This window comes from Triticum aestivum, unplaced genomic scaffold (genome assembly GCF_018294505.1).
Source record: "Triticum aestivum cultivar Chinese Spring unplaced genomic scaffold, IWGSC CS RefSeq v2.1 scaffold23735, whole genome shotgun sequence".
Lineage (NCBI taxonomy): Eukaryota > Viridiplantae > Streptophyta > Magnoliopsida > Poales > Poaceae > Triticum > Triticum aestivum.
The window spans coordinates 3245-13535 of NW_025226293.1; the positions used below are offsets into that span (position 1 = coordinate 3245).

Genomic DNA, 10291 nt, shown 5'->3' on the forward strand with positions numbered 1-10291 from the left:
CCAAAAAGTTCTTGGATCATAACTTTGAGAAACCCCATCCTGACAAATGACTGAGAGACAATGATCCAAGCACAACACGAAAAGTTATCCATATTTTCATAAACCTTCCTTGTAAGAGTAGTCTTACCCAAACCACCCATGCCGACAACACACACTACTTGAGCAGGGCTATCTATGGCATGAACATCTATGAGATTTATCAACTCTTGTTTTGGCTTGGAGAACCCCACAAGTTCAGCTTCATCAATGTTGTTGGCAGATTGGTTGCGAATATCTTCCATGCAAGAATCCTTCTCATCAGTGGCTCTAGCGAATTTGTTCTTCTCAATCAGGTTGTATCGTGTGTTCCTATTGCTCACTTCTTCAACCCTTGATTTGAGATCACGAATTTGTATCGCGATTCGATGGCGATCTTTGAGCTTCATCAACTTCCTTGACAAGCTTTGACTTGCGACATGCACCATGAATTCACCAAGGCAATCTTCAATATTGTATGATAGGTCCCTTACTTGCTCTGCCCACACCTTCAGTAGTATGTCTTTCTCTTCCATCCCTTCAGCAGCCAACAGGAAAGCCTGCATCGTTGCTAGCTCGTCTTTGATGAACCTGGCAAACAAATGTTCAAAAAAAAGCTTAGAAGTTAGAACAACCACTGGTGACATCCGATAGATCATAATATACAACAATATATGACGAAATTTCTACCTTCCTAAACATTGGCCTTGCTGCAGATGTAAGTTTTGTAATGCTAATAGTTGAAGTAAACTTAATGGTGATGTTTCAAGCATTCATAGATCTAACCCGTTTCCGCTAGAAAGGGGGAGCTGATGTTTAAAATGAGATGGAGGCTCTATGTTGACAATTCGATGTTAGAATCCGATCCGAACAGGTGCCACAGGCAAAAATAAAATATCCGTTGAGGCGAAACTTCATAGGCCAATCTTTTATGACTGAGTTATTTTTGTCATCAATCTTTCAGTTTTGTAATTTGTTCGTTCCAAATATAAAAAAATAGACATTTGTGACTGTACTCTTCCATAAATGAAATAGGATTGGACCCGAGCTAGCCACGAGAAAGTTACCAGATATCCTTACGCACGCCCATGAGGAGGCTCATCTCGTCGGCGGCGGCAGAGGCGGCCGTGCTGATGGCGGACGAGGCTCCTCTGACGTACTGCAGGGCGCAGTTGGGCCACTGACAGGTGGGCCCGAAAGCAAGTTGACCCACCTGTCAGTGACCCAACTGCGCCCTGCAGTACGTCAGGGGAGCCGAGTCCGCTGATGGCGCCGCCCAACATTGACCTTGCCATGCTCAACACCGTGTCGGCCATCGCCGGCCGGCCTCTTCCCCTTCGTCACAACTCACGGATCGAGGTCGGAACAATTATGAATATTGCTCTAGATCGAGAAAGAGGACGTGACGTGAGGTTAGCATGCGCTACACTTGGAATGCGCTCTGATTTATACTGGCAAGTCATCTCGAAAGAAAGGCATCTTACTAGCTATGGGCACTTTACTACACGTACCTGTGTCCTAACCAAATAATTGCAGTGTCCCGCCATGTTTCTTGTTGGTTGGTGTGTATCACAATTAATCTGGTTGTTGCGGAGTAGCAATCACCCGTACACAAGGAAAAGGAGGCGAGTAATTGAAGAGCACATGAACGGCCGGCCATACGCACACGACCAATAAAAGGGTACGGCAGCGGCCGGATACAGCAAATCCGATCCCTCAATGCCCGCAGACAGTGACCGGTCACGTCTTAAGTAATTGATTCGATAATTGGATACCTCGAATTTGAAATCTCAAATTCGTACTATTACATGCCACGTAAACCTAATCTGAAGCGGAGCTCGTCCTGCTTCGCCGTGTCTATGTCCAGCAGCTGGATGCTTCCCTCAAAGTGTTGGTCCGATCGCCGGCAAGGTAGTGTAGGACATGGGACATGGACCGGTTACAGGACTGAAGGCACCGCCATCTTTCATGCCCTACTCTTCCTCGTCTGAGCCCAGAATCCTGACGGTGCCGATGGACATGAGATCGATGATGGATCAGGAGAGGTACCGTCATCTCCCGCTCCCACTGCCTCGCACGGCGGGCAAGATGCATCATGTTTGCGTCGGACGACACCCATGCGTGCCTCGGCGTGCCAACGGAGGGGTAGTGTGTCCACCAGTGCGTTCGGACACCAGATGGACCGAACCGCCTCCGGTGATGCAGCGGCGACACACCTCATGGCGGGTCCATGTGCCATTTGGGCGGACGCAATGGATTCCTGACGGAAGGAGCCCGGGCGCTGCTGTCGGGCGGCTTCCCCCCAGAAGCGGCGAATCGCAAGTCGGACGGTCATCTCCTCCTCAGCTTAGGGTCGACGGCTATGGAGGTTTAGGACTCGGATCCACTTCCTGCCATGTCGGAGAAGGCCGGAGATCGCCGAACAAGAACTTGGGTGATGGAGGGAAGTGGAGGGAGTGGAGTTGAGTGGCTAGGGTTTGATCGGGGGAGCAGATAGAGATGAATATATGTGGGGTCGGGTGGGCTGGATCTGACGTGACGAACGCACCGGGTCACGGCCCGATCACCCCAAAATTGGACTGGATATGAGGGGTGCCGGTCAGACCGGAAGTTTGAGGCCGGATTGAAGCGCTCGTCTGGGTCGTGTTTTTTTAACCTGTCAGTGACGGGCCATCTGCCCGGGCATACGACGGGGGTTTGAGATGCCCAGTTGTAGATGCTATAACTAACCAATCTAGGAAGACGAATGTCCACTCGATTCACGTGTTTGAAAATCCTAGCTAATTAAATCCTAACTACCTAGGATTGTCCAACAAATGGAGGTTGAAATTCTGGAAGAAGCTGGGGTATGGTCTGAATCTGGGAGAATCGAGCAACCCTTGATAGTGTTATGTCATGTTCCCCTTGCGTAAGGCTCTGTGTTTGTGGAACTTTAACAATGGCATGCGTCTATACAAAAAGTCACTTTGGAACACAGGCGTGAGTGCGCGCTTTATTATGAATAGTTTAAAAATCTTATTTCGAAGCTTCAGGAAATGATCAAACAAATTCTACATGGTAATATGGATGTATACGGCCACACATGCAATGTTCTATGACGAAATAAGTTTTTTTTTTCGAATAAGCACGAGTGTGTATACTATATATTAAAGAGAGGAGTGGGGTAAAGAGCCCTTTCACGTTGGTGTTACATGTTACGTTACATGAACCCAACTCCGCTTGAGCTATATCTAGTCTACACTCTCACCGTAGCCCACAATGATAACGCTCCCAGGAAGGGGGTTATGTCCCCTTCCATCATGCCTGCCTGCTTCCATGCCTGGCCCTCTCCTTCTTTCCTATCCAGTACATGGTTTACTGATGGTACCACCCATAAAAAACAATTGCATTTTGGTGCTTCCACACTTTCCAAAAAACTAAAATGAGGATAACTCTGACGTCTTTTCCATCGCCCGTGGCAAATGTGAGGATTTTTAGTGGTGAACAGTGTACATACTGTTCATTTTCTCGAAATCATAAATTGTTTTCTAGATGAAGTGCCTTTTCAAATCATGAGTTGTTTTTCAGACGAAGTGCCTTTTCTAAATCATGAATTTCTTTTCAGGCAAAGTGACTGTTCTTTATTTCAAATTGTAAACATAAGATACTGTATCTTACAGGCCGAAGAGGAAGGGCATGATGAAATCACTTGTGCGAACGCACTCCACTAGTGATCTGTACTTGAGGTGACATACAGGTCCTGTAGGGTCCTGATCAAATAATTGTTGTGTCCCAGCTGGCTGGTGTACCATTAATCTGGTTGTTGGGATGCAGCGATCACCCATCGACTGCAATTTGGAAACAAGCGCACCCGTTCCTGGCCATGCAAAAGGAGATGTGGAGCAGACACGATCCACCTATCACGCATGGCATGACGCTCCGTGAATGACGTCGTGTGTCCCTGGACTTGGACAGGCAGCTGAACAGACGCTTGGTTCTACCGGCAAGCTTTCAGTAGTCATCAATCAACCATATAGTAGGAGTGCAGTTGTTCATATCTATCTTGTCAAATTCAAGTGTTTCTCACATGTACTTCCAAATGCATTGGCTGTCTGTTAAAAGTTAAAACAAATACCAGATATCCCTCGTGACGCCCATGAGCAAGCTCATCTCGTTGGCAGCAGCAGAGGCGGCAACGCTGATGGCGGCCCCAGCATCGACCTCGTTGCTGATTGGTTCCTAGTGAAAGGATATATTTTTTATATTAATTCAAGGAATTATCGTGGCCCTTGTTTTGCCTGTGAAATATCCGAGCAACTTCCAGTGCTCACCAGATGAAAGGGAGCCAAGCAAATAATGTTGACTTTTGGCGGCCAAATGATGATAATGTTATTCTGGAATTAAACAACAAAAGAAAATATAGATATATTGGAAGCAACAAAGCGAGAATAGTCTGTTGTAGAAAGAAAATTAAATTAAATAGTAAAAAAAGAAAAGAAAACAGAGCAGGCAGTACGGCAAACAAAGGAAGTCTGTAGCAACAATTGCACGCCTTGGCATCAGGTTGGTTGATAATCCATTCCATGGTATTTTCGAAGAATCGATCGTCGCCTCCGTTACATTGAGGCCACCGAAATCATTTGCACTTATGTACCAGTCATAACATAGGAAAGTTGAGTTGTGCCGACTTGGTGGTCGAAGCAGGCGGCAAGGTGAATTTGTGATGCTGCATTTCGAGGTGAAGAATCAAAGGAAGCCTGGCAAAGAGCATGAAGTACAAATATTATGGCAGCAAGAAACAGAGAGTGATCATCTCCAAAAAAGGACAAAAGGGAAACATAGAGATTGTATTGGCAAAAGAAAGCAAAGTACTCTTTTGTTCACAATTGCAAGTTATCTCATCAGATTGATCATCCACTCCAAAGTCCAAAGAATAGATTATCATCAGGCCAGCAGATGCCAACTGTAGCTCGATCTGAGATCTGGAAGCTTGCTCCATCGTCTTCGTCCCATCACTCATGCCCACAAGATACATGGAACTCCTGTGCCATTCGCCGCATAAAAAACATTCAAACTGCATCTAAGGTCTAAGCTCAGCTTCACAGCACATCGGAGGTCCGTAGCAGCAAAACTTGGAAGGTTTGGCAGCACCATGCTGTTGCTTAACAATGAAATTCAGCTTCGCAGTAGCATCTTCTGTAGTACAGTATATAATGTAGCGCATTGGATCTTGAGACAATTTCCGCCCTGCCGAATTCATATCTACACAGCATTAGTAAGATTATGAAAAACACTAATTTCTTCATTGTACGTATGGCTAATTCAGATTGCAAAATAGTACGTACAATATAATTTTTATATGTGGAGCATAAATAGCAATGCACGTAATAAGACAACACTGAACTGGAATCTGAGGTTTCTTTAATCTCTCGTAGGTACCAATCATCTCCTAAGTAAAACAAGATTTGAGTGGTACCTATATAGAATCAGAACTCGGAAGGCATCAACCAGAAACTCGTGGTCACCGCAGATCATCTTCACTGTTACGGGAACATGAAAACAGAAGAGAAGAGCGATGTATTAATTTTAAGTGTATAAGAAACATCATCAGTAGATAGCTACTACTACTACAAAACAAAACAAACAGAAATAGCTAGCTGACCTGTCGCTCCCTGTCTGCACATCTAAGTAGCTCTCTCGTGCTGCTCCGTGCTCGGAAAGTACAGCTGATGATTCCCCCATTGCTTCTTCCACCTCTACAACATTTGATCCTCCTACGGTGGTAGTACCCCGGTCTCGGAATGACACTCGCATCACAGGATGGTTTGGGTGTGATTTCACTTCCTGGTGCAGCTCAAAATTATTCAGCACCCTGGGGATTCGAATTGAAATCTCCTTGATCTTTGGAAGGTGTTTGATGCCAGTAATCCGTACAGAGTTTTGGAAGGTGAAATGTAAATATAGCTCTGCAATGTGGGGCATGGTGCCCTCCTCGTATCTCACCATTCTCATATCATGCCGGAAGTGCATACGAAGTATCCTGAGACTTGGAAATGCTTCCGACACAAACACTAGCTCCTCTCGAACACCATAATAAAACGAGAGATCAACGAGCATGAGGTTGGGCAGTGCCCCTAGCATCTCCATGGTTTTTTCTCCTTCTTTTTCTACGGACCCACAGAATATAATCTTCACCAAATGCCTCAGACTACCAACCCAGTTGGGCACCTCTACAATATTTCCTTTCAATCTCAGGGTCCTCATGAGGGGGGGAGCAAAGGAAGCAGAACCCAGCCACTCGATATTGTTACCATCCACATGAAGAGAGTAAAGACAAGGGAGCTTCCCAATGGCCTCCCAGAATAGCTTGCATTTTTCCTCGGTTGCCCCTTCCGTAGTCACTCTCAATTTCTTTAGTTGTGTAAGCTCCCCAAGCTCTTCGATTGCTCTGCTACTTGTTCTTTCGATGTCCACGTACTCTAGTATCTGTAACTCTTTTAAGTTACTGATTCCTTGACGCAACGCTACAGCACCCTCTTTTTCTTCACGCGCACCACTTGGAAACCCACTAGAGCATACCATGGGTATACACAATATACCACCCATGCACTTGTATTTCTCCATGTTCTCACTCAAATATTTGAAATAATCATAATATTTAAAATATTCATTTTTTCTGCACCGGAGCGTACGAAGACCTTCAAGTTTACCAATCTCAGTTGGTAGTGTTTTAATACAGCTGTATCCCAAGTCCAAACTCTGCAAGCCTTGTAACTTGCCAATAGATCCTGGCAGTTTATGCAAATTTGAACACTCACCAAAAGGCCTAACAGTCAGATATTTCAAGTGGCGCAGTGACCCTATGTTGTTGATGTCTTCCTGTCTGACAACAAAATCCCCATCTTCTAGGTCAAGGGCTCTAAGCATTCTCAACTTAGATGAAAAAAGTGAAGCTGATGGCTCCATGGATCTTTCACCAAACACGGTTAATGAACGAACATGGATACAATCCATGCCGATCTTTTGGCGCTTGCTACCATGGAATGCTACATGGTGGTAGTTACAGTCTGCTACAGCAGTAGCATTATCTCCTACCAAGTGCACAAAAATTTCATCCCTAGATATTGAGATCATCACATCACGCATGATATCATGGACTCGACAGCTCTTAATATTTCCTTCCATGTTCACTTTCGAGGGTTGAATCATGCTTCGGTTGATTAGCTCGGTGAAATAACTTATTCCAACATCCTCGATGTTTACTCCACCTCTGGCTGTAACAAACCCCTCGGCTATCCATCTGTCTACTAGACGCCTCCTTTTGATTTCAAAATCCTCAGGAAAGATGCTTAGATATAGAAAGCATGACTTGAGATGAGACGGCAAGTTGTTGTAGCTCAGAGTAACTATCTTCCTCAGTGCTTCAAGGCTAGGGTTGCTCTCGAGCTCTGATGGGATTTGTTCATAGATACTTTCCCACTCTGTCACCTTTTTGCTGGCAAGCATGCCTCCAATAGTGAGTATAGCCAACGGCAGACCACCACACTTCTTTACCATTTTGTTGACCACCATCTTCACTTCCTTATCATTTTTCATGTATTCATGTGTTTTCCTACTCTTTCTTAGTAGCAAATGTGTGGCATCCTTTATTTGCAGATGTTTAAGCTGGTAGATAAGCGATTCAGAAGTGCACTGCTCAGCCAAGCCAACATCTCGAGTTGTTATTATTATTCGGCTACCTTTGTTGTTTCTAATAGGAAAAGCAATATCTTTGATCCAATTCCAAGAATCTATGGTCCATAGGTCATCGAGAACAATGAAGTACCTCTTGTCCTCCAAATTTTCTCTGAGGTACCTGGAGAGGTCTTCTACTTGCACTGCCTTCCCTTCAAGATCTTTCAAGCATTTCCTCAGTGACTCGGGACCCAAAAGTTGCATAATCATGCCCTTGAGCATCTCCATCTTGGAAAATGACTGTGATATGGTGACCCAAGCACACCAAGCAAATTTATTTACAATGTTTTCCTTACTTTCATATACTTTCCTGGCAAGAGTAGTCTTGCCTAAACCACCCATGCCAACGACACTTATCACCTTTGAAAGACCATATCTAGAGTTAACATCAACCATATTAATCAACTCCTTTTTGGTCTTAGCAAAGCCCACAAGCTGTGCCTCGTCAATGTTGCTAGCTGAGTGGCTGCGGATATCTTCCATGTAGGAATTCGCCTCGTCAATACTGCTGGAGGCATCCGTGTTGATAAAGTTATAGCGGGTGTTCCTGTTGCTCACTTCCTCAACTCTTGCTTTGAGACCACGGATCTGTTTTGCAATGCGACGACGGTCTTTCAGCTTAAACAGCCGTCGAGACCGGCTCCGGCTTCCCACATGCACCATAAACTCATCAAGGCAATCCTCAATGACATAGGCTAGATCCCTTACTTGCTTCGCCCACACCTGCAGTTGCCTGTTATTTTCCTTGGCTGCTTCAGCGGTCACCAGAAATGCCTGCATCGTCTCTAGCTCGTTTTTCATAAACCTGTCAAACAAATTAAGTTCATTACAACTACTGTTGTTGGTGCCATTCTGCAGCTGCTGCGAACATATGCAACAGAGCAGATACTGATGCCTCCGTCAGGACAGAAACATGCAGCAAAGGATGCACAAAGATTCGATTATTTTTTGGTCCGATATAAACTATTTCTTGAATGATTTTTTTGATTTATATTTTAGGTTGCCTCACAAGTCACAACTTACAGTTTTGATTATTTCTTTGGTCCCATAAACTATTTCTTGAGTGATTTGTCATTCCCAGTATAACAAGAATGGCAGAGCAATTTCTAATCATAATAGAGAGAAACCTACGGGAAGTGAGATCTGCAAGAACTGTTTATTTCCTAGCCGGGGAAGGGGAATGGCCGAAAGAAAACAGAGTAGAGTACTAGTACAAGCGGCAAGTGGTGAGTGCGTGGGTGATTTTACATACCGAATGTCGTCGCGGACGCCCATGAGAAGGCTCATCTCGGTGGCGGCGGCGGAGGCGGCCACGCTGATGACAGCGCCCAGCATGGATCGCGCCATGCTCACCACCGTGCCCGCCATGATCTATGGCCGGCCGGACGGTCCAAAGCTCCCAGCGAGCAAGGTCGGCTTCGCTAGGTTAGATCTAGATGGCAGGGTGCACTGGAATCTGGATCGGAGAGGGGAAGAGAAGAGATGGCTACGGCCGTTTACGCGTTTGCTTGACTCGCCACTTTTACAGTCACCCCCGCTCCTGCTCCAATAATTGAATCGCACTGCATTGCCGGCATTCAATTGAGCCGCTCCAGTCTCGTGCATGGACTGGACGGGCAGCAACAGTGAGTGCACTAGTGCAGTTGCTCGGTCAGTCTGTCCCACAGGCCGCTTGCATTTCCAGCTAAGAGCAACTCCAACGCTGTTCAGCCGAAAACACCGGCCGAATGCGCCTATCCAAGCCCAAAATGCATCCGTTCGCTATTCGTCTAGACGCATTTTCGGTTCATATTTACGTCATGTTTGTGTTCACACGAACACGAGAAGGATGCGCCGGGCATCCGTTTAGTCTCCGTCGTGGCCCCATCTATCGGCCGCCCAACTACCACCCGCGGTTGTAGTCAATGTAGCCATCTAACTCGGGCCCGCATGGCAGCGTGTGGAAACATCAGGTCCTCCTAATTCAAGCATGCGGGGAGGGGGCCGGCCTCATTTCTCCTATCCGTCCACATCTGGCCAAGCTTGCTTACTCGCCGACGACACGAAAACCCTAGTCATGGGTTTCTTCGGCAAGGGAAAGGGCAAGCTCGAAGCCGCCACCGTCCCCATCAGCCTCTCAGATGGAACCGTGTGCGGCCAGTAATCATCGATCATGGGACAGGCTATACATCTCGGGGCACCAAGCGCACTGGCACAGGGATTACTGCCAGCCGCCGCCACCACACCCACCACGGCTTGAACCTTGACCCGCACTGCATCCCAGGGCCCGGTGGTGCCGCGGTCGCCACGGGCACATGCAGAGGAGATGCGCAAACATCACACCTTCCTGATGCCGAAGCAGCGGCGCCACCCTGCCTACGCGCCAGACTCCCCAAACTAGGAGGTCTGGTTCTCCAAAGAGCACGACGCGGCCCGCCGCGGCAGTGTGTAGCTCAAACTCGGGTTCGTGCCGCCGCCCCCAGAGGTGGAGCCGGAGGAGGAGGCGGCCTACCAGGCCGCTTCGAAGGCGGCTTTGCAGCGCACCCTGGAGGAGAGTCAGCGCGAGGAGGACGCGCTAGGACGG

At 46.8% G+C, this 10291-nt stretch overlaps 2 protein-coding genes across 5 annotated transcripts in view; both read right to left on the reverse strand.

Moving 5' to 3' along the window:
- The window catches only part of LOC123172555 (disease resistance protein PIK6-NP), a 4449-nt gene extending 3237 nt beyond the window's left edge, over nucleotides 1-1212 (reverse strand). Inside the window, exons 1-2 of the mRNA XM_044589505.1 lie at nucleotides 1083-1212; nucleotides 3-606 (exon numbers count right to left, since the gene is read on the reverse strand). Of these exons, the coding sequence (XP_044445440.1) occupies nucleotides 3-606; nucleotides 1083-1117 (639 nt within the window). The 5' untranslated portion in view covers nucleotides 1118-1212. The remainder of the gene's footprint in view (nucleotides 1-2; nucleotides 607-1082) is intronic.
- A 3124-nt stretch (nucleotides 1213-4336) lies between these two features.
- Nucleotides 4337-9264, reverse strand: LOC123172552 (putative disease resistance RPP13-like protein 3). 4 transcript variants are annotated; one of them, XR_006485633.1, is made up of 5 exons: nucleotides 8981-9264; nucleotides 5657-8533; nucleotides 5471-5534; nucleotides 4867-5241; nucleotides 4337-4751 (listed from the first exon to the last, which is right to left on the reverse strand). XR_006485633.1 is itself a non-coding variant. In XM_044589502.1 (4 exons), the coding sequence occupies exons 1-3, from the start codon at nucleotides 9094-9096 to the stop codon at nucleotides 5516-5518; spliced, it is 3012 nt and encodes a 1003-aa protein (XP_044445437.1). In that variant the 5' UTR covers nucleotides 9097-9264; the 3' UTR covers nucleotides 4337-5241; nucleotides 5471-5515. The 4 variants fall into 4 exon arrangements, 2 of the variants coding, with proteins under 2 accessions (XP_044445437.1, XP_044445438.1); XR_006485634.1 differs by having other exon boundaries at nucleotides 4337-4388; nucleotides 4511-5241; XM_044589502.1 differs by having other exon boundaries at nucleotides 4337-5241.
- Between the last annotated feature and the right edge of the window lie 1027 nt (nucleotides 9265-10291).